Source organism: Furipterus horrens, unplaced genomic scaffold (assembly GCF_987537825.1).
Source record: "Furipterus horrens unplaced genomic scaffold, mFurHor1.1.pri manual_scaffold_10, whole genome shotgun sequence".
Taxonomy (NCBI): Eukaryota; Metazoa; Chordata; class Mammalia; order Chiroptera; family Furipteridae; genus Furipterus; species Furipterus horrens.
In genome coordinates, this window is record NW_028327180.1 from 45,427,812 (window position 1) to 45,455,589 (window position 27,778).

Genomic DNA, 27,778 nt, shown 5'->3' on the forward strand with positions numbered 1-27,778 from the left:
ATAAGACTCATCTCTCCTCTCTATGGTAACTGGGACTGGAGATCCGCCCCTCAACAAGCAGAGAGGCAAGGAGGTTGAAACCTTGCCTTGCCAGCAGAGGAGGAGCAAGCCCTAGAAAGCTCAAGAAGCACAGACACACTTTATTTATATGTGTACATATGTATACAGGCGGCTGTACAGTGCAGGGCCAGTGGCCCTCTCGGCTATGGGCCAGGGGGTGTGGGGCAGGGCGCCCTTTTGGTCAGGCCTGCTGAGGGCACAGCTTTAGCAGGGTAACTGGAACTCAGCCCCACTTCAGGCTTGGTGGCCAGGATAAGGGGAGCAGATGAGGCTGGGGGCCCTGTGCTGTTTGATGCACTTTTCGTAGGAGCTAGAGAAGGGGTCTGGAGATCCGGGGAAAGCTTGGGAGAGGTGGGCTTGGACAGAGGCCCACTCAGCATGGGCCGCTCAACCACCTCTAGCACCCAGCGTTCCGGGTCTCGGGCTGCCTCTGGTGAGGGAGGCACTATGGGTATGGATCCCTGCAACCCTTTAGAGTCCAAGACTGAAGGCTGAGGCACCTTGGCCTTGGCCCCAGGCCGCTCAGGCTCTATGACAATGGGTACCGAGGGTGTGCCCACCTCACCCGAGCTGCTGCGCCGGCCTGTCTCGTGTTCTTGTACTGGGCTCAGTGTGGCCTTGGCTACGGTCCTGGCCGCTCCACCCATGCCATCCTCGGTCTGCACACTCTGGTGCCGTGTGCCGCTGGAGTCCCGCTCCAGGGTCCGGCCCCCTGGAGTCGTAGCACGAGGCTGGGTGCAGCCCTCCGCACCACCAGGGAACTCCTCTTTACTGGGGGGGGCACCCTCAGGAAGCAGTGGGTCCACGCCCAGGCTGAGGGGCGATTCCTGGCGGCCCAGACGGCGGACAGCGACCTGCCGGGTCACACCAGGCCCCTCGACAGGGAGCGTCTCACCATCAGACTCAGCCAGGCTATGCAAGGCCAGTTCACCATGGAAGTCCTTACGGAAATCAGGGTGGCCCACCTCAAGGCTGTGTTTGCGCAGCGCGCCCTTCTTGTCAGCGCCAAGTGAGGCTCCCAGCTTCTCTGCCGACTGCACACGTTTGAGGAGCGGGGAGCGCGGGGGCTCCGCACTCTTGGGACGCGGGCGCACCACCGGTGGCGATGAGTGCAGCTTGGCTGGGAAGCTCTGGGTCGTGTGCGAGCTGCCCACCGTGTGGCCAGGCAGCGGTGGCGGAGATGCCTGAGTGGGAGATGGCGTGTGTGCTAGTGGTGACAGAGGGATGTTGCCGGCCGACTTGCAGCGTGCAGAGCGGTACTGGCGGTGCAGCTTCGGTGACAGGCCGTGTAGCGTGCTGGGCCGGATGTGGTGCGACGCAGATGATGCCGGTGAGTTGGGCGTGCTCGAGGCTGGTGAGCTACTTTGGGATGAGGCACCTGCAGGTGGGCAAGAGAGGGTATTGCACCTGGCAGGAACCATTAGGGGACCTGTCCTCGCCTCCACCGAGTGCTTCACAGGCACAGAGCTTACCTAGGTAGGCGGAGTCGGGTGTGGAGCGGTAGCTGTGGGTGGGTGAGCGTGCTGGCAGTCCGTGAGTGGGTGAGCCTGGGAGGCTGTCGCTGGACGACAGCGAGCGGTTCAGCGATGACAACGAGCGACTTGTATGCAGCAAATTAGACTGCTTTGTGATCTTGCGGAAGAGGGAGCTGCGCTTCTTGCTGGGGGACAAGGAGAGCCATCTACCTGAGACAAGATTCCTGAACTCCCGGCCCCTCCCACTTCAGCCCCTGGGACCGCCCATTCCCTTAGCCCCGCCCTTTCCCTCTATAGCTACAACCCACCAATCAAAACCAAAAGAACTTCCCACATCTGTCCTCTTGGCTCCTCCCACCTCAGTCCCCACCCATTCCTTGCTGGCCACTCCCATTCTAAGCTAGAGACACCCATCAAAGCAGAACCAACCTTTTCTGGCCCCGCCCACCTCTCTAACCCCTCCCCCTCCATCTACAACCCACCTATCAGGGCAGGAGGGAACAATTTCACCTGATGTATTTCAGTCTGGCTCCTCTCACTTAAATCCCCACTCACAATTTGGCCAGGCCAAACCCACTGATCAAAACAGAACACTCTCCTGGCCCCACCTACCTCTCCTAGCTTCTCCTACCTCCTAAAGAAAATAGATTATTTCAATTTGCCCAGTCTTGCCTGGCTTGCTCATTACAGATAGAAATCCCTTCTCCTAGCGCTTCCCAGTGGTCTAAACACATCCAACAGGGCAAGACCACCTCCAGAACTGTGCCCTCTCTAATCCATATCTCCTGGCCCTGCCCTCCTGCCCCAAACACTCCCACATGTTTTTCTTCCAGCCCAGGAGGCTGGCACAGCTTCCTTTCTTGGTTCCTTCCACTTTCCCAGCTCCTCTTTCTTTGTCCTCCTGTTTTTGCTCTTTACTCGGTGGCCCCCACACTCCCTTCTCCTGTTCTCACCTGTGGCCCTCCAGTCTTAGCCCTTCCACTGTTCAAGAACTGGAGTATTGCTGCCACCACCTCACCCTCCGCATTTGGCCCCACTCACCTCTCCTGGCCCTCCTTAGCTGAGGGTCTCCGGTTCCTCCGAGCCATTTTGGCCTTGTAGCTGCTGCGCCTTGCAGGGCCAATGCGAATGGAGGTATTTTCAAAGGGTGTTGTGGTCACTGCCACCTTGTTGCCACTCTGGGGGAAGAAGGGAGGCAAATCTCTGTTGGAGGCTGCTCAGGAAGCTCCAGCTCCCAGGGCCTCCCTCCCCCCTCCCCTTCCTTCTCTCCCCAGTGTGCTCCCTCCCTTGCACTCACCTTAAGGATCAGCTCTACGACCTCGGGATGCACCATACCATGCACTGGCTCCCCGTTCACGTGAGTGATGAGGTCCCCAGCACAAAGCCCTGCCTCCTGGGCTGGGCCCCCCTCCTCCACGTGCTGGGGACAGGGCACCACACAGGGAAGGGTTAACAGGATCAGTAACAAGAAAGCTCCCTAAGCTTGTGTGCCACTGCATGCACTGTAACCTTCATGAAACAGTAATTATTCTTCCCAGTTTACAGTTAAAGGAACTGAAGCTCAGAGGGGGAAGGGACACTGCAGGTCACAGGAGTTTCATCTAGGCTGCCTGGATCCAGAGATTGAGCTGTCTCTCACCCATGGGGGTCAAGGAGGAGGGGCTTCTCTTCACCCACCCACCCCCAGCTTGGAACTCAGATCCACTCATGAGTGCTCACCCAGACAATGTGATGGACACTGTAGACATCCGAGTCACCCATGTAGACACGAATGGCTCGTAGTGTGAAGCCATACTTCTTGCCAGAGCGTTGGATGGTAATAGGGGAGCGGAGCCCGCTGACAGCCGGTGAGTAGTCCCGGCTGGGTGAGGAGTCTCTTGAGGATGGGTTGGAGGAGAGAGATCGTGGGGACATGGGGCTGGCCAGGGGTGAGCTTCCATGGGGGTCCACTGCAGACACAGAACCATGGTCAGAGGTCAGGGCCAGCAGTCACAGCTCAGCCTGTTATCTGCTCCTCCCTCCTTCCTAGTCCAAGTCCCAGGTCTCTCATTAGTCCACCCCAATGCCAATCACTGTGGACAGGAAAAATGCAGTGTCTTCATTGGCCTGTCTTGGCGCAAATGAGGACAGCTCCTCCCCTGTCAGGTAGGGCCCTGCATCACCTGCAGGAATCATGACAGACAAGGCAGTGGCCGAGGCTGACTTGATGACTTTGCCCCCGGTTCGAGAAGGCCGCTTCTCTGCCGCAGGATCCCCTGACAGCTGCTGATGCCGAGCCCGGCGCAGAACCAGGTCATTGGTGGCCCTTGGGCCTGATGGGTCCCCATCCTTCGAAGGTGGGCAGAGGTCGCCTGGGCATTGTCGGTCAGCTGCAACAGAACAGGTGAGTTAGGAGTCAGTCCAAAGTCACAGACTTCTTGCATGTGTTCACTCTGCCTGGAATGCTTTTCCCATCTTTCACCCCAGTTGGAATGTGAGTTTCCTGAGAGCAAGTAACATGCATCTGGCATAGCTCCTGATACAGTGCTCAAATACATCTGTTCACTGGCCAAGCATGGAATGCAGGATGTTCCTCATGTTGATGAGAGCCCAGATTGAAGTGTGTAGAACACATGAGATAGTGCATAAACAGTACAGTACCAGTCTCATTGAATGCTCAATATATGGCCACGGGGAACTAGGAAAGGAGGCATGAGAGGGCACTCACTGGCTTCGGGGTCGGCAGCGCTGGCAGTACCATCTCCTTGAGCTGCCTCTTTGGGGACCCGTGCATCCAGTGAGCCTGGAGGATCAGAGCTGGGCCGGGGAGGCCTGCGCAGTCGAGCCTCATCCTCATCCTCTTGGGGGGCGCTGAAGCGGCTGGGCTCCAGAAGCGCAGAGAAGCGGCGGCGTGCACCCAATGGCGGACTGGCTTCCCCCTCCAGGAAGCTGGCCTCTGAGGCTGAGAAGCGCTTGCTGCTGAAAGGGGGCGTGGTCAGAGGCGACACACCCGTTCATCCCCGCTCCCCAAATATAGCCCTGTCCCTGCTCACATCTCTGGGGAGCCCCCTCTCCAGCTCTTCTCGCGTAGGGTCAGGCTACCCAGGCCCTCCCGCTTGCCGGCCACCTTCTCCTCTAGACCCTTGGCACTCGGCTCCCGCTTGGTGCCCCCCGCTGCTGCCACAGGGGTCTTGGACTCATGCTGCGACAGCTGCTCCATACTGCTATAAACCTGAAAGGAAGGGTACATGGTGGTGGGAGGCAAGTCCGGCCCCCATGTTTCGCATTCACTCCAGAAAAAATCGGCTTCCGGCTACTGAACACGCTCCGCCCACCCAAGGCTGGGCCCCGCCCAACTCTGAATTGTCCTCTAACCACCTAAAATTCTTCAGCTCAGACCCTACCCCATACAATTAGGTCCTGCCCTATTCTAGACCTTGCCCATATCTTGAATTTGTCCTTTCCTGCCCCAACTTCCCAGGTTCCACCAATCACGTGTACCCCAAGCAGGGCCCTGCGCCCCACTACGTGCTACTCCTCAAAACCAGGCCTTCTGCACGCTTGCTCCGCACCGGCTGCTCATCCTCTCCACCCCAAGGTGTTGACCCCGCCTCATAGATTTAGCTCCGCCCCACTGTGGATCCTCATTACAACTGTCCAGATTCTTGTTGGATTCCACCCAATGCCACAGGCCCTCCCATACATCCGCAGGCCCTATCACTCCCAGAATCTTGCCTCTTCAGTACCTTCCCCAGCCTGAGACCTTGGGCCTGGGACCCTGATTCCCTTAGCCTCTTCAGCCTCATCCCACTCAGGTTCCCTTCCATTCCCCTCTGGGAGACAAAGATCCTCCCTGGCTCAGGCCCCGCCTCCCGACCGTGCCCCACCCTCCTGGGTCTGGCCCCACTCCTAGCCCAGCCTTGGCTCACTTTGCTGAAGCGCGGGGAGCAAGAGGAAAACTGGCGGATCTCCACAGGCTCCTCCTCCGTCGTGTCATCTTCATCATAAGAGTTCACGTGGTGATACCTATCTGAGCGGGCTGGGGATGGGGGATGGGCCGTGACCAAGGACAAGGGTCTACTCCTCAGATCACACCCTTACAGGAGCCAGGTCCTTGTTCAAGCCAGGGCTGCAGGCTCTGCCATGCCCGGGTCCCAATCTAGGATCTGACTCAGGCTCTGCCGCCAGGCTGGCTTCCTGCCCAACTCTCAGAAGCTCCACTTAGCCCCGCTTCTGGAGGCCACACCTCCAGACCCCACCTGTGGCACTCTCCACCTGGCTCCACCTTGAGCCAGTGCATACCCCTGCCTCAGTTCTGGGTCCTAGCACCCTAGCACCCTAACCCAAGCCCAACTCCAGAACTTACCGCTGTCCAGGCCTCACTGCTACCCCAACCTCCTTTCCTACCAACTTCTCAGACTGAGTCCCACCCCTATGCCAGGCCACCCTCCCTCCATCCCTCTCCTCCGTCTGGGGTCCTGTCTCCTAGCCAGCTGGGCTCCAGCCCAGGCCTTGCCCAAGGGCCCCTCTCACCAGAATCCACCCCTTTTCCCAGCTCACTGTCAAAGTAGCTGGTGTCATCCTCGGACTCCAGGTGGGGAATAAACTCTGCCTTCTGCCTCAGCAGCCCTGTCCAGTCCAGGTCTCGAAAGAAACTGTGTTGCTTTACCTCAAAGGCACCCCCTGGGGGGGAAGGGGTGGATAGGGACCAGGAAGGAATTTCAGCGACAGCTGATGGCCAGCTCAGGAGCCCAGCCACCCACCCCTCTCTTCCGTCCCAGGGCCACAGAACTTGGGACCCAGCCCTCACCTTCTCTATACAGCAGACCCCTTACCTGCCCCAAGTCGGACCAAGGGGTTGGTCTGCAGGAGGCTGGATATCAGAAGCTGGGCATCTGTGGGCAGGGCTTCGTCTCCTTCGGGCCACAGGATGTCATCTGCAGAGCAAGGTGAGAGTGGAGGTCACTTTTGGAGTCCAGAAGGCCCTGGGTCGACCCATGTCCCCATGCCCCCCAGCTGCCCACCGAGGAGGCACGCACCACTGATGACCTGTCCAAATAGCTCTTCAGGTGTATCTCCGAAGAAGGGCACACAGCCCACCAGGAACTCATAGAGTATGATGCCCATGGCCCACCAGTCCACCGGCTTGCCATAACCTTGGCGCAGGATGACCTCAGGCGCGATGTACTCTGGCGTCCCACACACCTGGGGGCAGGCAGTCAGTCTGCACCCTGGCCACAGGAAGGGCCTCAAGCGGGGAGCTGCACCCCCCCACACACACACCCTGGGCCCGCAGTCCTTCTGGATACCTCCCCCCATGGTGAGCCCCAAACCCACACACACACCTGTTTGTCCAAGAACTCCCGGGCATCCTTCTCGATGTGGCCTTCATACAGGTTAGTGGTGAGGCTCATGAGTCCCATTTTCGAGAGGCCAAAATCCGTGAGCTTGATGTGGCCCATGGAGGTGATTAGGAGGCTGCAAACACAAGCACAGGTCTCAGAGGCAAGGCCTGTCCACTTCCTTCCTGGCCCTTCCAGGTCAGTGTGTCCGAGGGGCGTGGAGGATGTGATAGGAAAGGTCAAGACTCACTTGTCAGGCTTGAGGTCCCGGTGCACAATGCCATAGTTGTGCAAGTACTCAAGCGCCAGCACCGTCTCAGCAAAGTACATACGGGCCATCTCCACAGGTAGCGCCCCGATGTTCTTCAGCAGAGTGGCACAGTCGCCCCCTGTGCGTGAAGGAGTAGGCTCATGTAAAGGAGGAGGCACCCCTGCCCCACAGTTGAACACTCAACATGCACTATAGCACCAAGCCCTCGCCTTACATTTCCCGTATTTTACAGCTAAGAAAAACTGAGGCACAGAGAGGGGCACCCCTCTCCCCAGGTCATACAGGGAGTACCCACTACATGGCTCCTCTCATCCTCTTAACCATCTTCCAAAGTCAGTTTGATCTGAAACTCAGAGGTTGGGTCATGCAGGGAGTTGGTGGGGGAGATGAGGTTTGGTGGGTACCAAAGACTGCCTGCTTATCAAATGACTGAAAATACTGCCCTTGATCTCCTGGAGCCTGAATCTTGAGAGTCTGGGGCCTTAAAATGTATATTTATGGCTCCCACCAGGTTTAGTGTGATCATTAGTCTCCCCCAATACGCATTCCTCCTTTATCTTATAAGAATCAGATTTGCTTCCAAATGCAGCAGCTAACCCAAGTTGCTCAGCCCTACAACTTGTCACTTTTTTTCACATAGCTAAACTAGCAGGATGTAAGCTGGGATCTGCTGGATGGCAAAGTCGTGCTATATCAAGGCCTAAGTATAATTTTGATTCATTCACACTGGATGGCTACTGTTGTTTTGCCTATTGTCAGTTTTTAATTTGACAATTTAAGGAAAAATAGGTCAGCATCCCTGACTAGTCAACTATTATTGCATGTTTTAAAAATTCTTGGCCTGGCTGGTGTTGCTCAGTGGATTGAGTGCCAGTCTATGAACCAAAGGGTCTCCAGTTTAATTCTTGGTCAGGGCACATGCCTGGGTTGCAGGCCAAGTCCCCAGTTGGGGATGCATGAGAGGCAACCATATGTTGATTTCTCTTCCTCCCTTCCCCTCTAAAAATAAATAAATAAAATCTTTAAAAAAAATTCTTGTGGCATACCAGTTGAAAACTGCTGCCTCAAAATCCAGGTGCCTTCTCACCTAAGAGACTTGGTGCTTGGGGTTCCCTCTTCTAGGTATAGTGCAAGCCTCAGAAAGGCCCCCTGCCCATCTACGTTCCTATGGTCTTCTTGAGCCTTAAGGTCCTCATTATTGTCCTCACTATATGAAACAACCTGATCACGTTTGTCTTATTTTGCTTGTTTATTGTCTGTCTACACAGAATATAACCTCCATGAGGGAGACATGTGTCTGTCCAGCCCCTACTGTGCAACCAGTGCCTAGCACAGCATGTAGCATAAGGGAGGCAATGGGGATATATCTGTTGAATGAATCGATGGTTGACTAACGCTTAGGGGTAGCATAGTTGTAGCCCCATGAGATCATGTGTAGAACCTAATAACCATAGTATGCTTGTGTTTGAGCAATTATATATTAATATTTGGATGAATATAAGCATGGATGGATGGATATATAGATGGAAAATATATACATTGGTGGTTGGCTGGCTGGACAGATGGATGGTAAATAGATAAACTGATGGATGAATTGTGGATGAATAGATAGAGATAGCTAGATGAGATGGCTGCTAGAACGGAGGTTTAGATGAATTAATAAAAATTAAATGAATGGATGGGTGGATAATGGATTAATAAATAGATACAGGTGTGGGTAGATGGATGAATGGTGAATAGGTAGGCGAATAAAAATGAATGAATGAATGAATGGCTAGATGTATAAAGAAATGGATAAATGAAAAATAGATGTGCAATGCAGAGTGAACTCTAATATAAACTATGGACTTCAGTTAATAATGTATCAATATTGGTTCATAAATTATAACAAATGTACTACACTAATGCAAGGTGTAAATGGTAGGGGAGACTGGGGGAAGAGAGTAGGTATGTGGGAACTCAATGTAATTTTCAATTAATTTTTCTGTAAACCTAAAACTGCTCTAAAAAATAAAGTCTATTAATTTTTAATAATAGATGTATAATGGATAAATAGATGGATGGAAAAACAGATGGATTAGCAAATGAATAAGATGGAAGAATGGATGGATGGATGGATAATTGGATGGATGTATCTATATTGGATGAAATGAAAACAGATAGATAAATCAATAGGTGGCTGGATAGAAATGAATAGATGAAATGGATGATCAATGACTGGATGGATAAATAGGTGGATGGTCGATATGGTGACTGGGGCTCAGGCAGGCCACCCTGATCAGCATGCATCCCTTCATCTTCTCTGCAGCCCTGCAGGCAGCCACACCTTCCACGTACTCCATGACCATGCAGAGGTGGCGCCGAGTCTCAAAGGAGCAGAACATGCTGACCACAAAGGGGTTCTCGGCGAAGGTAAGGATGTCGCGCTCTACAAAGGCCTGCTGGATCTGATTGCGCAGGATCAGGTTCTGCTTGTTGATCTTTTTCATTGCGAAGCGCTGCCTTGTGTCCCGGTGTCGCACCAGGTAGACAGCACTGCAGGGGGAGAGAGCAAGGACCGACCATCACCTCTGAGACACCCGACCTTTGCTACCCTCCCCCCGCCAGAGCCCTGGATGGCTCACCCGTAAGCACCATTGCTTATGAGCTTGATAGTCTCAAAGTCATTCTCTCCAGGTGGTTTCTTAGCTTTTGTGCTGCTGCTGCGGCCCTGCAGGGGAGAGATGGAGACCACCACCATCATCATGATAAGATTGGGACTCTTGCATTTTACTCATGGGGAAACTGAGGCACAGAGGGGTATGTCCTTCATCCAAGTGCCACAGCAAGGAAATAACAAAATCAGGACTTGAACCCAAGACTGTCTGACTCTGAAGCCATATTCCTAACTTCTTTACATTAGGAAAGAAGCCTACAACATAATCACCCTCATATATAAAGAACTCCCAGAAATCAGTAAAAAGCCTAACAAGAAAAAATATGAAAAGATGCTGAACCTCACATATAATGATAGAAGGGCAAATTAAAACTACCCAAGATACCTTTTTTAACTTAGCAGATTGGGAAAAAAAAATCCAAAAGGCTGACACACTCTTGAGTACAGCTGTGAGGAAACAGGTAATTCTATATCTTGCTCTTGGGCGTATAAACTGGTACAAGCCCCATGAAAAGTACTTTGGTGTATATCACAATTACAAATGCACTTTCCCTTTGATCCAGCAATTTCACCTCTGAACCAATTCTTCATATAGGCTCGCCTATGTGAAAATGATGTATGTACTATGCCCTGACTGGTGTGGCTCAGTGGGTTGGGTGTCATCCTGCAAATGGAAAGGTCATGGGTTTGATTCCTGATCAGGGCTCATGCCTGCTGTGCAGGCAAGGTTCCTGGTTGGGGGTTGGGGCCATGTGAGAGGCAACGGATCCATGTTTCTCTCATACATCGATGTTTGTCTCCCTCTCCTTCTCCCTCCCTGCCCCTCTCTCTAAATATAAATAAATAAAATCTTTAAAAAGAAAAAAATGACATATCTACTATCTTGCTCATTGAAAATATTATAAATAATCAACATGTGCATCTATAGGAAATTGGTTAAATAAACACATGAGGGGCATCTGTAAAAAGGAATATTGTCCTGGCTGGTACGGCTCAGTGGATTGAGCGTCGGTCTATGAACCAAGTGTCGCTGGTTCGGTTCCCAGTCAGGGCACATAACTAGGTTGTATGTCAGGTCCCCAGTTGGGGGCACGAGTGAGAGGCAACCACACAGTGATGTTTCTCTCCCTCTCTCTCCTTTCCCCTCTCTCTAAAAATAAATAAATAAACAAACAAATAAATTTTTTTTTAAAAGGAATATTGTGCCTGTTAAAAACAATGAGGAATCTATCAGTCTATTGATCCAGAAAGTTCTCCCAAGTATTTTATTAAGTGAAGGAAAAAAGCAAGTAATAATATGTACTGTATGCTTTTGTGTAAAAAAAAAGTGGCAAAACAGAACTATGTAATCATATCGGAGGATGCTCAGTAGCACATATACTAATAATATTTGGGGGGACATAGGGCAGTAAAAGACAAGGGTTGATGTAAGATTTCTCACTGTATAACTTCTTTAAAAATTATTTTTTTTTAGAGACAAAGACATTGTTTACATAAATACTACACAAAAAGATCTATGGGATTTTAAAAATATTGAACTGCTATGTTTCTTAGAATGTGGCCCATATCTTCCTTGGGGCAGTCACACAGGCAGCCTTGGGGCACTGTCTTGGCTGTGAATAGCCGGACACAGGCATCACTACAAGTTTAGTGGCTTCACACAGAAATTGGTGGAGCATGAGCCCACAGGGATTAAAATCTGTGGTTTGGACAGAAGCATTGCCAATTATATTTGCCGCATCAACTAAACTGTCTTCTGATTATACTGCATATGATTATGCTGAGAAAAACAAAGTTCCAGAACTGCAGAAATTTTCCTAGAAATTGGATGCTGTAGCCATCCACCTGAAATGAGGCCTGCCTGACCAAATGCTTTACAGGACCACCATGGCATGGCTTCTACCGCCCAATCTTCCCCTTCACAGCTCAGAAACAAATAAGTTAGACTGCAAAGGACTGGTTTGCTTTTTGGCATAAACCCTTTGAATTTTTATTGCTTCTGTAAAAATATTTTTTTTAACTTGAACAGCCTACTTAACATTTTGCAAGAAAAAAATAATAAGAATATTTTGGTTTGTTTGTGAAATGCACATGGCCTGTCAGAGCTCATTTCACAGTAAAAACTATTGTTCAAAGAAATGCTGCTGTTCTTCGTGCTTGGGATCTTGATTTCCCTGGAGGTTCTGGGTAAAGCTTGCATATAGGCTCATTAATGGCAGTCTGCACTGAGGTCCTTAGGGACTTACGGTGGCATTTTTGAGCATGGGGTGCAGAAGCCTTTCTGATTTGGATATGTCTGAGAAAGGAAGACAAAAGCCAAGGCCAGGTGAATGAAATGAGGGGCTTGAATTTGTAGTTACATGGGGATTTTTCCATCTTGCAATAAAATGTTAATAGAAATTATTTGCGGTATGCCTCTATTCACTGGGCAGTTTGATTCAAAGCGTTACTTGCCTCATCTTAGGTCTTTACTGAAATTTTCTGTGTAATTATTATGTATTTATTCCACCATGGGAACAGAACACCTATTTAGTGTTGCATTTTAGGTAGGTGCCTGTTTTATTAGTGCAGGTATGACACAGAATCTCCTTTACCTTTAAAAAATGTTATAACTTAGATTATGATTTATTTTGATTGTAGAATAAATACATGAATAAAAAAATCTTTTAAAAGAATGTAGCCTAAAAATATCTGACACAAAAATTGACAGAATTACAGGGAGAAATAGCTAAAAAAAGAGGATTTAACACATATCTTTCAGAAACAATGAGATCAACCAGGCAAAATAAATAAATAAAAGAATAGGGAGATGGAAGATTTGAATCACTCAATTAACAAGTTTGATTGAATGAAATTATGTAGAATCCTACAAACAATAATTAAAGATAAATACCTTTTTAGAGTTTTAGACTTTTGAGTGATGTCATTCCATTACCTATTCAAAAAATTAAACAAATGGCATGTATAGTGAGATTCTTTTAAATATATATATATATATATTTACATATATATAGGAAAGATGTATGTGTGTGATTTTTTCAAAAGAAGCCCCAACACCAGATTTGAGGCAAAACCTTCCGATTCCTTTATTTTGCTTCAAATTTTTGAATAACACTAGACAGTTCAGAGGAAGAACATGCATGGCAGATAGTTGCTACTAGACATGTGGAACATCTTCCAAAGTGTGGTTGGCCTGGGGGTGGGATTGTGGCAATGTTTACTATGCTGAGCTCTTAACACAGAGAGACACTCAACTCACTCAAAACCCCATGCATTGTTCCTCAATAAATTAAACATAGAATTACCATATCACCCAGCAATTCCACTGCTAGGTATATACCCAAAAGAACTAAAATAGTTGTTCAAACAAATACTTGTACACAAATATTCATAGCAGCACTATTCACACAATAGCCAAAAGATGGAAACAACCCAAGCATCCACCAATGGACAATGTATAAAGAAATATGATATATCCATGCAATGAATTATTATTCAGTCACGAAAAGAAACGAAGCACTGTTTCATGCCACACCATGAATGAACCTTGAAAACACTTTGCCAGACACAAAACACCACCGAGTCAGTGTATCCATGTATATGAAATGTTCAGAAAAAGCAAATCCATACAGACAGAAAGCAGGTCAGTGATTGCCAGGGGCCAGGGGAATGGGGAACTGGGGAATAACTTCCTAATGGGTAGTTTCCTTTTGGGTGATGAAAATGTTACATAACTAGAAAGAGGTGATGGCTGCACAACATTGTAAATGTACTAACCACATTGAATTGTTTATTTTAAAACAATTTAAATGGTACATTTTGTGGTATGTGTATTTTACTATGAAAAGAAAAAGGCCCATGGAGGAAGAGTCATTATTAACCCATTTGACAGATGGGGAAACTGAGGCTCAGAGCAGAGACTAAGAGATCTACCCAGCCTGAGGGCAGAGAGCCAGAAGGTAAGTGGCTGCCTATCCAGCCAGAACCAGAGTACTGACTGCTGGGCCACCTGGCCTTACCTCAGACAGGTCATCCTGCTCCGGTGTGTTGGAGCCACCACTGTCCTGTTCCTCCAGGTGTACCACATCTAGGAAGGGACTGAGAGTGAGTGGAGGCTAGAGTCCCAGTGGGTTCACCTCCAGCCCCCTGTGCTTACCAGCTCTCACCTGGAAAAGGGTCCCGGGTGAGGCCCAGCTGGTGGATGATGTAACGAGGAATGTCTGTCTTGACAAGATGACCCTCCTTGGCATGGCCCTCGGCTGCCTCTAGCAAGTGGTAGAACTCCTCGGGGTTGAATTCCTGAGGGAAGGAAGGGGTGGGCTTGCGGTGGGCTCTGAGGGGCCCCAGCCAGCTCCCCTGCCCCCTCCCAGCCCCCTCACCAGGCACTCCAGCAGCCTCGCAGGGCGAGAGATGATAATGAGCAGTTTCTTCACCAGCTGGGTGACAAAGGCCACCTCCAAGCTCTCGGAACGTTCATAGGCCTGGGAAGGAGGGCACAGTGTGGTGGGCGAGGGTGTTCACAGGTGCCCTGCCTCAGCCAGCTCTTCTCCCAACCCCACCAGCTACACACTGCTGCTATTGTGCCATTTTCTTTTATTTTATTTTATTTTATTTTTTTATCCTCACTCAAGGACATGCTTATTGATTTTTTAGAAAGAGGGAAAGGAAGGGAAGAGAGGGAGAGAAACATCAATGTGAGAGAGAAACATCGATCTGTTGTCTCTCACATGCACCCCAACTGAGGACCAAACCCTCAACCTAGGTATGTGCCCTGACCTGGAATCAAACTCCCAACCTTTTGGTTTATGGAACAATGCTCCAACCAACTGAGCCACCCCAGCCACGGCTGTTGTCTCATTTTTTAGGTGAGAAAACTGAGGACCAGGCCACACTGTAAAAATAATGATCACTATTATTATAGCAGACATTGTCCTAAAACCTGCACTCTTTCAATTCATGTTCAAAACACTTCTATAATCTGAGCTGAGTTAGAATCCCTCTGACTGACAGGCTCTCCCCTCAGACCCCTGAGTGGCTCCCTACTTCTTCTCCTTCAGGTTGCTGCTCAGTTGTCACCTATTCATAAAAGCCTAACTTAATCTTCCCACCCCAACTTAAAATTGCACCCCACCTCCTGGTAGCACACTCAATCACAATTACCCTAACCTACTTCTTTTTTCTATCACATGAATACCCTTCAAATATGTCATATATTAATTTATCTATCATGTCCATGAGGGTGAGGCAAAGAGGCCACTCACCTTGGGACCAAAAACCTCATGCTTCAAGATCACTGATATTTTAATGCACTGTTTGAAAAATCAAAATGAATGCAAAAGTCCATGACAAGGAAAAGAGCAAACTTTAAATAAGGACAAAATCCAATGAGTGCTGTGTGCAGGCATGTTGCAGCTTAAAGCAAAAGGAAAAGTGAGTGACAATCTACATGTACTTTAAAAATCATTAATGGTTTTAATAAAAATATTATTGCCCTGGCTGGGTGGCTCAGTTGATTGGAGCAGCATCCCATACACCAAAAGGCTGCGGTCAGAACACATACCTCGGTTTTGCATTCGATCCCCAGTCAGGGTGCTTACGGGAGGCAACTGATTGATGTTTCTCTCACATTGTTTCTCTCTATCCTCTCAGAATCAATGAACATGTCATCCTTGGGTAAGGAGGTATATAAAGTATTCCCTCACTTATCGCGGGTATTACAGTCTAGAACCCCCTCTCCCTGTGATAGGTGAAAATCCACGAAGTAGGAACCTTACATTTATTTTAGTATTTATATATATTTTAAGACTTTATAAACCCTTCCCACACACTTATAAACTGTTCCCAGTCCCTTATTAACCTTTTTTACTCCTTTATTAACCTTTTCCACACTTTTATAAACACTACTTGTTCTTAAACATATTCTACACTCTTAAACCAATGTAACTTTAACAACATATGTACATATACAGTACCACAAAATCCCACAACATAGTGAAAAATCCGTGATAAATAATAAAATATATTTTAAAAAATCCTGTGATACAGTGAGGCTGCGATAAGTGAACCGCGATATGGAGAGGGACTACTGTATATCCATCCCTGGCCGGTACGGCTCAGTTGATTGGAGCACCCTTCCATGAACCGAAGGGTCTTGGGTTCAAGCCCCAGTCAAGGAGCATATGAAAGAGGCAACCAATGGATGTTTCTCTCTTATATCAATGTTCCTCTCTCTCTCTCTCTTTCTAAAAGCAATGAAAAAATGTCCTGAGTGAGGATAAAAAATAAATAAATAAATAATATATAATTGTTGGTAAGTTTGTTTTTATTAACCAGAAAAGTGACCCTGGCTGGTGTGGCTTAGTGGACTGAGTGCCAGTCTGTGAACCAAAGGGTCATCATTTTGATTCCCAGTCAGGGCACATGCCTGGGTTTCAGGCCAGGGCCCCAGTGGGGGGTGCGCGAGAGACAATCACACACTGAGGTTTCACTCCCTCTCTTTCTCCCTCTCTTCCCTTCTCTCTAAAATAAATAAATAAAATCTTTTAAAAAATAAAAATAAAACCAGAAAAGTACAAGTATAACATTCTGGTTTAATTATATATAAAATATTTAATCTAAAATAATGTTACATTTTAATATACCTACTTTTCAACTTTTTCAGTAATTACTTTAATGTCTGGGGGGCGGGGATTACTCACTTGCCTCATCCTAGTTCCAGGCCTGATGTCTACTGTTTACCTTCTGTTTTGTCCTGCTAGAATGTCAGCTCCCCTAATGTAAGGACTTTAATTTCCAGCCGATTCTCCAACTCCTAGGCCAGCGCTGGCCCCAGAATAGGTGCTTAATAAATATTTCTGGCATTAAAAAATGAGTAAATTCCATTTTTTTAGTAGAAGATACAGAGAGGTTATGTGACTTGGCAAAGGCTGTACAAATAAATAAGTCACAAGCTGGATGTGAATCTAGACTGTCTGTAATCTGTACTCTCAACTCCTATGGACTTAGTGGGAGAATTCAAACTCAAACCAGATGTGATGCCAAAGTATGTAATCATCCCAACATATTGTCCTTCAGGGCAGAGGGTTGGGAGCCCAGAGCCCCATATTCTGGTCCTTCTGCTCTTATCCAACCTCATCTCCTCAAGATAGTACAGTAACATGGCTTCTGTGCTCCTGAAATTTTCCAGACAGCCTCCTCACCTCAGGCCTTTGCATGTGCTGCTCACTCTGCTCAACACACATTCCCCCAGCTTTTTTCATAGTGCCACCTCCTAATTCTTTTCCCAATTTCAATGCCATCTACTCCTGGAAGGCCTCCTGGACTTTACAAGGGAGGCCCTAACACTCATCCAGTTGTCCTGTTCTATTTATAGCCTTACGCATTGGCTGAAAGAATTGACTTCCTTGAATTGCTTGTTTTTATGCTCCTGTCCATCTTCTATAGTAGGATATCAACCCCAGAAGAGTAAGAATATTTTTCTGGTTTGTTCACTGCTGTGCTCCCAGTGCCCCAGCACACAATGCCCAGCACACACTAAATGTTCAATAAATGCTCTCCATTATCATTCAATGAGGACATTACTTTGTTTAGTTTCATGTATTCATCCATTCACCCATCCATTAAATCAACATTTATTGACCACCTACTGTGTGTGTTGGACACTGTGCTGGGCACTCAGGATACAACAATGTATGAATAGGCAACCTTACCACCCACCTGTGAGACTGACAAGAAATAAGATAAAAAACCACACATTATGACAGATGATGCTATGTGCTAAGGTAAAACCTAAGGAGACCATGGGTGATGAGCATGAGCAGAATTTGACATTTTAAATAGAGGGGTCTAAAAGGCCAAAGCGAGAAGGTGATAGTAGAGACCTGAAGGAGGTTAAATACCTGCCTCCCTCATCAGATCTAGAGCAGGCACTGCATCTTTTTCTTCCACCCCTGAATTCTCAGCTCCACACCAGCGCCTAGAATGTGGTAGGAGCCCCTGAGTGGATGTGGGGTGAAGGAAGGCATTGGCCTGATTATTGGGTGCAAAGTCTGAGATGGAGCCGGCCTGCCCGTGCACTCACATCCTGCAGCAGCTTCTCTAGGTTCTCCTGCAGTTCGTAGAAGTAGACCGTGGTGATGAGGCCATCGCGGGACTTGGTCAGGCAGTCCCTAGCCAGCTCGATGATCTGGTGGTGGATGAAGCTGAGCACCCCGTCTGCCAGCGGCAGCACGCTATCAGGTTCGTATGCGCTGGTGAAGTCTCGGAGTTTCTCCTCCATCTGCGCGGTAGCCTGCGAGAGGGATGGAGGCAGGGCGGGGATAATCGCGCGCCGGGTTTAGCCCAGAGACTGTGGCCAAAAGGAGCCTGTGCTGCGCGCGCCGGCCACCAGGGGACGCGCGGAGCTAAAGCAAGTTGGGAGGGCTGTGGCCACCCCACCTCCCCTCAGCTGTCCCCCTCCCCCGCCCGCCTCACCTTCGGGAACCTCTCCTTGTAGACATGGTTCATCATCACAATCTCGTTGTCATAGGAGGAGGGGGAGCGCCCGGGGCTGCGGGGAGAGAAGCCCATCCTGTCCAGTCTCCTGCCTATTCGCGGGGACTGGTATCTTGCAATGCACAAGCCACCGAACTACTAGCTTGAAGTTGGGGGATGCCGTCCCCACCTGAGACTCCGTGAGCGTGGCCGCACTGCGGGGGAGCGGCGGCCGCCATCCTCGTCCGTGATGCTCTCAGTGCTGCCAAAGTGTTTGGAGAGGAAGTGGAGCTCGTCCACAGTGGGCTGGTAAGGCAGCTGGTGCAGGCGCTCCTGGGAGGAGCAGGAAGACTAGGGGGGAGGGGAGGGCAGTACCAAGGTCAGAGCTACTGCGGTTCCCCGCCCCCGCCCCAGCTCGGGACCCAGGACTCAGATTCCCGTGGTTGATGAACCACTGGCAAGGCTGATGTTAGGATTTTATTATGATCCTGGGGTCCCAGGGCCCAGGTTGGGACTCTTAGCAGCAGAGGGACGGGGACAGACACGGATAAGAACAGACATAGCCCTGGTTGGTGTGGCTTGGTGAATTGAGTGCCCGCCTGTGACAGAGAGGATTGTTGGTTCGATTCCTGGTCACATGCCTGGGTTGCCTGCCATGTCCCAGGTTGGGGGTTGGGGACTTGGGAGAGGCAATTATCAATAGATGTTTCTCTCACACATTGGTGTTTCTCTTCCTCTCTTTCTCCTTCCTTCCCCCTCTCTCTAAAAATAAATAAATAAAACCTTTTTAAAAAAGCAACAACATAAGTCAAAACCTGACTGTGTGGCTCAGTGGGTTGGGCATCCCCTGCAAACTGAAAGGTCACTGATTCTGATTCCAGTCAGGGCACATGTCTGGGTTGCGAGTCAGGTTGATGTTTCTCTCCCTCTCTTTCTCCCTCCCTTCCCCTCTCTCTAAAAGTAAATACATAAAATCTTAAAAACAACAACAAAAACAAAAACCTGAGTCAAGTCATGTCCCTTCTCTGTTCAGAACCTTTCATGGCTCTCACCTTACTCAGGATGAACACCAAAGTCCTCTCCACAGCCTACAAGGTTCTGCATGAACATCTGGCCCTGTCTCTCTACCCTCCTCTCTGCCCACTCTCCCCCTCACTTGCTCTGCTCTAGCCACAAAACTGTGGCCTTCTGGATAGAACTTAAACAGAGCAGGCACACTCCTGCCTCAGGGACTTTGCACTGGCTGTTCCCTCTGCTTGGAGCATATCTTCTGTGGATTAATCCTCTCTCAAATTTTTGCTTACATGTTACCTCTTAAGGAGACCTCCTCTGAAGACACACCTATCACTTCCTATTATTGCCCTATTTTGTTTCCTCTTACTGTATTTATCTCCTGACTTATTACATATTTTGTTGTTGTTGTTGTTGTTATTGTTGTTGTTACTGTCTGCTGGGGGGCAGAGATTGGTTCTGCTTGGTCTCTGGTCAGGGTCTGGCATGCAGTCAGGGCAAACACAGGCCCACAGACATCAGTGAAGAGACACAAGGACATCCACTTGATGCTGTAGGCAGAATGCTCTTTTTAAACATCAGATCACTCACTCCCCTGCTTAAAACTCCCTACCCCATCAGTAGCTACCAAAATAACTTTTAAATGCACATAATCCATCACCTTCAAAAGCACAATTTTAAACAGTTCAGACTGAAATTTTAATACAATTTAATATAAAGCAAGAAAGATTTTCTATGGCTTCCCCCTACCTTTAGAATAAAATTCAACTCCCTGCCTCCACTCTGGCCAACAATCCCCAGCATAATTAAATCACTGCATGCCTCACCTCAACTCTTCCACTGCTGACCCAAAGTCCAGCCACACAAGGCTATTTTCAACTTTCCCAGTGTGGCCAAGTTCTCCGTTGCCTCTGGGAGCTTGCATAAGATGTTCCCCATTCCTTGAACACCCTTCCATCCTTTCTTCCACCTGCCAGACTCCTGATTATTTGTCTTGGCTTCAATGCCAACTCTTCCAGGAAGATTTACTTGGCTCTCCCCACAGCTAAGTCACTTGCCTCCTCTCTGCTATCACCACCCCCCATACTACTCCCATCATAGCTCCAATCCCCTTTGTTGTAAATGCCATTTTACTGGTCTGTCTTCCCCCATGAGGGCTTTGTAAATCCTGGGACCCTGCTCAGCTTATAGAGCCCACCCACCACATGACAGTCATGTGATAAATGTCTGCTGAACATCATAACAATGGATGGATGAGGAAACAAGAGGCACAGGTAGAAAAGGGGGCAGTTGGAGAAAGAGACTTTGAATATTGCAGTGGGTGAGCAAATGGGCTCTGGGCAAAGAGTACTGGCCCTGGGCAGCTGCAGACACTTGGCAAGTAGCTTAATGTCATTATCTGTAAAATAAGTCGGTGATGAAAAAGATCCCCAAGAAGATATGTCAAATGTGGAGAACAAGGCTAAGGGGAGGGGTTGAGACCTATAATTCACTAATAGATGGACAGGTGACACTCTTGAAAGACAAGAAAAACCCAGAGCACTCATTAATGCCAGCCCAGGTGCTGGTCTGGGTGTGGGCCCTGGGATTGGAGCTTGGGATTGGAGCATCCCCTGCCCACCCATTCACCCACCTATACACTCACCGAGACAGTGGAGCTTGGTGTGTTGGTGCCATAGCCAGATGAAGGGAGTGAAGCCAGAGACCAACGGCGTCCGTCCGCCCTGGAACCCAGCCAAGGTGCTCAGAGGACACCAGGTCCCACCATCCTCCCAACTTCTCAGGTTGTGAGAGAATCCACTGACCATGGGCCAGGGCAGGGGTTGGGGGAGTGTGCTCTGAGATTCCTGAAGGACTTCCAAGTCAAGTAGGTAAGGAGGAAGTCTTCCAGTCAGGTACCAGTCTCCTCAGCTCCTTTCCATGATCCTCCTCTCCTGCCATACTCAGATCACACTAGCCCTCAGCATGGAACCCCCAAAGAGGACCAGAAAAGTCCACTCAAGGAAGTCATCCCAGACGACCCTAAAAGTCAACCCCTAGAAGACCCCCCCAAGAAAGCCCTCAGAGGCAGACCCCTTGAGTCTTCTCAGACATGCACATACTGGTACATGATCTCCCATCAGTATACTCACGTTCACACAGTCACTTTCCTGGCCACACCCACTAGTGTTAATGTGACTAGTGTGGTCAAGTTCATGTACTCACAGTCACACACATGACCCATACACGGACCAAAATATCACACTTTCCCACACTAACCCATACTAACTCACAATGCGCTTGCAAAACAGACATCCAATCACATATAGACACAGACATTTACAAAGAGCCAGGACTCGCACTCTAAAACACACACAGCCAACACTCCCCCACATACACTCTAACTACACTTTCACATTCACATATACATTCAAGACACCCTCATGCACTCAGTCACACATTCAGACTCTCACACAGCCAAACATTCATTCACACTCCCACATAAATTACACAAATGATACACACTGGGGCATGCATCGTCGTCGTCGGCAGCCATCCGTCTCGAGAGACGATGGTGTAGCTTCTTAAGAGTCTATCTGCACTCTCCAGTGAAGCTGAAGCCACAGAGCCTCGATGAAGCTACAGAGCCTGGGCAGGGTGATATGGAGGGTCTGCTGTTGCCCATGCAGCAGACCCCCCCTCTCTTCGCAGCTGAAGGGTCCAAGGGAAAGACGGAGTCAATACAGCTTGGCTTCAGGTGCGCCGCAGGAGTTGCCGGTGTTGACTACAACGTCAAACCGCCTTAGGGACTCCGGCTCCGGATTTTCTGTCGGGGTTTACTCCCTTAGCCTTTCCCCTGAAGAGGTATGCCGCAAGGCAGCGGAGGTTTTTTGGAGTCAGAGTTTTCCTTCTCTGATGTGCCCTGACTGGAAGATCGAACCAGCGACACTTAGCTCGCAGGCCGACACTCAATCCACTGAGCCAAACCAGCCAGGGCATGCATACTCTCTCAATATTCACATACATTTACAACCCTACAGTTACACACTCACAGACATTCACGCTCACACACTTCACACTCACATGCTGATGCCTACATACCCCAATGGACACGTCTAGGCACAGGCTGCATCACATATTCACAATTTCACAAATTTACACTCCCACACATTAGCACAGATTGCACAATGGCATGGACACACTTCCATGCACTGGACTCCTCCCTCCAGGCACTGCCATTGCTCAGCCAGCTTCCCTCCCAGCCCACCCTCCATGCAGGTGACCACATCAGCCATTTTTCTGGTTCCCTATTGCTCTCAGCTGAATTCCACGGACAAGAGGGGCTTCCACTGCTCTCCCCAGGGAGCTGTCTTCTGTCCCCACAGTCCCCTGTGACTCCTACACCATAGCCTTCACCAGCCTTTGCAGTGATCCTGGTTCTCTGGCCTGACAACTCAAATCTGGGTACACAGGGGTGTCATTCGCCCCTAAGCTCAACTCCCAGAGCATGGCACGTGTTCTGACAACGTTTTTGAATAAGTTCAAAGAAAAAGAGACCTGCCCAAACAAGTTGGTGACTCCCAGAACTTTCTCCCCCAAACATTCAAGGAATATCTTTGCCTCAGCCAGTTTCACCAAAGGCCCCAGAAAATGAATTTAGAGACACTCCAGAAATACGAAGACACCCTCTCCCTAGAGGGCAATCAGATTTCTCCTCTTTGGCCCTCGAGAAATAACCCTAGGCGCCCTCCCCCACATCTGGGATCAAGAGACCCTCCATGGGCACCACGCAGTCTGCGCCTGCGCACTTCATCTCCACTCTCGTCCTGTTGCTGTGGAAACGAATGGGCAGGAGAGCTAGGCGAGAGAGACCCAAAGCTTTGAGGTTCTGGGAAGAAGCCCCGCCCCTTCCCCAGATCGAGATAGGCGGTTAACTCCGCCTTTTTATAGGTCCCGCCCCTGAGGCTGGCCTGTGGTTCCCGCGGGGACACCCCGGCACTCCGCGGACCCCCCAGGCCCTGGCTCAGGTCCAGTTAGAAGGGGAACAGATGGCAGCCCAGACGGTGGGTGGGGAGAGTCCGACCAGGGAGGGTTCTGGGGCTCTGTGGACAAGCACTCACCTTCGGGAAGAGGCAAACGAGAAGTGGGCGGGGGTGTTGGGAGAGAAGTTGCGGGGGCTATCCAGGGGGCTGCTGCCTGTGGCGGAAAGAGGGGAATCTTTAGGCCTGGACTAGGTGGCAATCCCACCAGATCTCCTGATCCCCAAAACGTGTTGTAAGCAGCAGACTTTCCCTCATTAGTCCCAAAGTGCGAGTGGGCCACGCCCCTCTTTGGTCCTGCTTTTCGAAGATGTTTAGGTCACCTAGTTAACCCAGTCACTTGAGAACAATTCTGCCTTCCTCTGACATACCCAACGCCCCTCAGGTATGACTCTTTCTTTCTGCCCCACTCCCTTACCAATCTAGCTCCGCCCACCAATAACCAACCCTCTGAGGACTGACCATACCCTTGCAGCGATGGCCACGCCCCTTGCCCAATCTGGGCTCTCCTCTATCCAGACTCGGCCCATTCCTCCTGCGGCAGGGGCACACCCCTCTCCTATGGCCACGCCTTCTCTGATCCACACCCACCCCCTGTCTCACCCAGGTGTCCAGGCAGTGGGGAGTGGGGTCGCGGCAGCGTGGGCGAAGTGCTGGTCAGGATGAGGCTTTTCCGGTTGCTGGTGCGGCAGCTGCGAGGAAGGGGAGGCAAAGGGGCAGGGCCGCAGCCCAGGCAGGGAGTTTGTGAGCCCAACCAGCCACCCTCCTTTTCTGAGAAGTGCCCCAGAAAACTACTATTCAGAGGAGGTAGTAAAGGAGGAGGCAGTGGAGGTCTTGGCAAGACTGTGTATGGGAGGGGATGCAGGTGTAATGTCTATGTGAGAGACTTTCGATATGAACCATGTGTGACCATGTGGGTCATAGTGTTAGTCACGGAGTGATAATCATGTTGTCTATGTGACACTATTGTAGGTACTGAGTGTCTGTGTGCCTAGGTCTGTGTGTGACATTTACTGTGTGTATCCACGTGTGGCACCCAGTGTGTGTGAGTTTAGCATTGGGCACATACTAGTGTGACATCATGTGTGACAGTCCTTGTATTTACCTTGTGACACAACCTATGTGTGCCTATGTAATACAATGTGTAATGCCACTGGTGCATGACTAGATGTGCCACTGTGTGCTGTAACATCTGCGTGATGTATGATTTCTGCTCAATGTGTGTCTATGTCTTTATGCGGCATTCTAAGACTGTGTGCCTGTGTGTGACATTCACGAGTGTCCACGAGTGGCATTTACTGTGTGTAGGTTTAACACCCTGTAACACCGAGCATGTCTGAACATGCCACCGTGTGTGACATACCCTGTATTAGTCTTGCATGTGATAACATGTGATATTGTGTGTCATTTGCTGCAAGATTCCCTGTGTCTGTTTGACATCTGTGACATAGCATGTGACATGCTTAGGTGATATTGTGTGTTATAACACTGGATGTATGGATGTCATTGCTGTATGAATGTCATTGCCACATATCTCTGGTGGCATAATTGTGTGTGTGTTACTATACAGGTAGCATCTTACTGGGTGTACACAAGTGTACATAATAGTGTACCTGTGGGTTTACTTGTTACTGTATAATGCTGGAGGTGCCCCTGTGTGTCTCGGAAGGAGTTTGACAGATGGCCACTGTATGACTGGGTATGCGTGGCGCCTCCTGGGTGTATCTGGGCCACTAGGGCTGTTTTGTGTGTATGTGTGTGTCATCATGTCCTACGTGAAGCTGTGTGTCATTATTTCCATATGAGGCTGTGATGGGGAGGAGAGTTTGTGCCATGATAGAAGTACCCCTCTCCTTTCTGCCCTTCAGGGTCCAAGAATCCGGGGATAGAGTCCCCAGCCCCTCAGTCCCCTCACCCTGCCCTCGCCGCAGTGACTGAGCATATTAGGCGCTCCCAGAACACGCGGAATGGGGTTGGGGGGAGGCCAGACTGCAGCTATTGTTCTAAAGGTGCCAAGTCCCCACCATTGCTTTCTTTCCTTACCCTCTCTGAGCTGCCAGAGCCCAGAGCGCCAGCAGACAAAGGCACTGCATCCTCCAACCCGAGCAGTCCTCCCCCCCGTGGCGATTCTTTTTCCAGGGTGCCCCCCCGCCTCGATTCTACACTGCCCCCCATTGAGCCCACCCCTGGCAGAAAGGCACAGAGCGGGCACCTCTGGCGTAGCTGGGCCGGGTGCAGCATGCGGGGCCCCGCCCTGCAGTAGCGGTTGGTGGGGAGGCTTGGGTGGGGTAAGGCCGAGTCAAGGTCTGAGGGATCGGGGGTCTACCTCTTGGTGCGGCGGAACATACTGCCGCCAGGGAAGGAGGGCATCGAGAAATTGGAAAGCGCAGTCCAGAGAGAGTCAGACATAACCCGGCGGCGGCGACATGGTGGCAGGTGCGGCAGCAGCGGCGGCGCGAGGAGCAAGAGCGCCGGATGGAGGCTGGAGCCGCAGCAGGCAGAGAAGGGCGGGGGAGGGGAGGGCCGTGCTGCTGCTGCCTGCCAGGAGGGGGCGCTGCTGGACACCAGCGCGCCAGGCCCCGCCCGCGAGCGCGCCTAGAGGCCCCAACCCTGGTCAGAAACGGGGCGTCCAGCCCGAAGCATCTCTCCCCAAGGCTCACCTGCTGCTTTTCCGGGGCAGGGGCAGATCCTTCTGGAAGGCAAAGAAGCAAAATAATAATAATAATAATAAAGTAAAAGATAGGTGAAAATAAATAAAATCTTTAAAAAATATATAAAAGGTCAGATGAGCCAGCAGCCACTACCTGCAAGTCTTCTCAGAAGGAAAAGTTCGATGGTACAGGCCCCTCATCAGTATCATCACCTGCGCCATGGGCCATGCGCTGAGGATTGGGAGGTGGGGTGTACCAGGCTGATTCCTCTCCTGACCCTCAGAGAAATACTGAGAGCCCCATAGAGAACCCCTAAGCTGATATCTCAATGTATGTATGTGCAAATGAAATAGGAGTCTATTTTTAAAAATATTTCTTGAGCACCTACTACATGCCAGGCAGTGTGCTAGGCACTGGGGACACAACAGTAAATTAGACAAATAAAAAATTCCTGCCCTTTTGTGACTAGCATTTAGAGGAGGGAAGCACACAAGATCAATGTAGATGTGAACAATATCATTTTAGACAGTAATAAATTGTCATGAACGAAATTAAGCAAAGTGATGTAATGAAAAATGGCTAGAAGGGGTCACAGTTGTCCGAGAGGGCTGCTTGGGGGACATGACTTTTAAGATGATGTAAATAAGAAGCAGCCATGGTAGGATGTGTGGGGAAAACAATCAAAGTAGAGGAAACTGCAAAGGCATGGAGGCAGGAATAAACTTGGCATGCTCACGCATGAAAGTATGAACGAATGAATGAATGGATACACGACTCCTCCACACTCCAAGGGTTCTATCCCACTGTCAGCCAGATCCACAGAGTTGGGGGTGGGGGTAGTTAGAGTGGCTCAAGACTGAGATTTGAATTGGGAATCAGGTGGTGGCAAGGTGGTCTTTTTTAATAATGACAGTGATAATAACTAGTAGCCACTAACTAACTTTATGTGTACACATCAGAAGATGGTCATGTTCTGCTTGTTAATTAAGCACACAACAAGTCACTAAAGGGACCAGAGATTACGCAGGTCTGAACCCTTTTCCGAGAGCAATGGGGAGATGGGGTGCCATCTCCCACCTTGTTCTGAGTCCACAGGCTGATGTGAATAAAGGGGATTGGGTAGAGCTTCAAGATTTGGGAGAGGGCCCTGGCTGGTGTGACTCAGTGGATGGAGCACTGGCCTGCAAACCAAGAGGTCACTGGTTTGATTTCCTGTCAGGGCACATGCCTGGGTTGTGGGTCAGTCCCCCAATTAGGGCCATGTGAGTGGCAGCCAACTGATGTTTCACTCCCTCTCTTTCTACTTCCCTTCCCCTCCCTCTAAAAATAAATAAATAAAAGTTAAAAAAAAAAAAATTTGGGCGAGGATTCCCTAAGCCTTTTTGTTGGGGACTCCAACCAGGAGAAAATTAATCCTCTTTGGGATCTCTGAAAGCAAAAAGCCATGGGTTCAAATCCTAGCTTTGCTTCTTATAACCTTTGCAAGTGACCTTGCAATAGTTGTGCCTCCTAGAGAATTCTGGGAGATGATATAGATGCCTAGCACGTCATCATAATGCCTAGTACAGAGTTAGAACTCAATATTAGGTCACAGGAATAGGAATTATTGTGCATGGACACATTGCATGACAGAAAATGAGCCAGAGGGACTGCCCACTCCCATGTACAGAGGACACACATAGGAATGGGGTCAAAGATCACTATCCACAACAATCCTGCCATCCTGAGCTACTGGGTGACCTGAAATCCACACCGGGTTTTTCCCCTGTCCTTGCAGGATCAGCTTGAATGAGCTGCATCTTGGATCACCCAGGCAGGCCCCACAACTGCAATGGCCCAAGT

The 27,778-nt window shown here is 49.6% G+C and overlaps 1 protein-coding gene across 2 annotated transcripts; it reads right to left on the reverse strand.

Annotated features, from left to right (window-relative positions):
- Nucleotides 1-120: 120 nt before the first annotated feature.
- On the reverse strand, nucleotides 121-25,789 carry MAST1 (microtubule associated serine/threonine kinase 1). 2 transcript variants are annotated; one of them, XM_090289765.1, is made up of 26 exons: nucleotides 25,612-25,789; nucleotides 23,889-23,977; nucleotides 23,367-23,442; nucleotides 20,912-20,990; nucleotides 18,446-18,606; nucleotides 18,256-18,331; nucleotides 17,864-18,073; nucleotides 14,163-14,264; nucleotides 13,950-14,082; nucleotides 13,803-13,870; nucleotides 9,752-9,837; nucleotides 9,454-9,662; nucleotides 7,107-7,245; nucleotides 6,860-6,992; nucleotides 6,554-6,719; nucleotides 6,350-6,451; nucleotides 6,075-6,197; nucleotides 5,444-5,553; nucleotides 4,568-4,746; nucleotides 4,243-4,490; nucleotides 3,698-3,904; nucleotides 3,255-3,484; nucleotides 2,833-2,955; nucleotides 2,577-2,713; nucleotides 1,533-1,720; nucleotides 121-1,438 (listed from the first exon to the last, which is right to left on the reverse strand). In XM_090289765.1, exons 1-26 carry the CDS (start codon nucleotides 25,692-25,694, stop codon nucleotides 204-206), a joined length of 4,692 nt encoding a protein of 1,563 aa, XP_090145891.1. In that variant the 5' UTR covers nucleotides 25,695-25,789; the 3' UTR covers nucleotides 121-203. The 2 variants fall into 2 exon arrangements, with proteins under 2 accessions (XP_090145891.1, XP_090145890.1); XM_090289764.1 differs by having other exon boundaries at nucleotides 4,243-4,493.
- Between the last annotated feature and the right edge of the window lie 1,989 nt (nucleotides 25,790-27,778).

Excerpts from the sequence above, each read along its gene's own strand:
- MAST1 (XM_090289764.1), bottom strand. The coding sequence starts at position 25,694 with ATGTCTGACTCTCTCTGGACTGCGCTTTCCAATTTCTCGATGCCCTCC. Across the intron at positions 20,991-23,366 it reads TCGTTTGCCTCTTCCCGAAG|GGCGGACGGACGCCGTTGGT; the intron begins GTGAGTGCTTGT and ends GCTGGGTTCCAG. Across the intron at positions 6,452-6,553 it reads ATTTGGACAGGTCATCAGTG|ATGACATCCTGTGGCCCGAA; the intron begins GTGCGTGCCTCC and ends CTTGCTCTGCAG.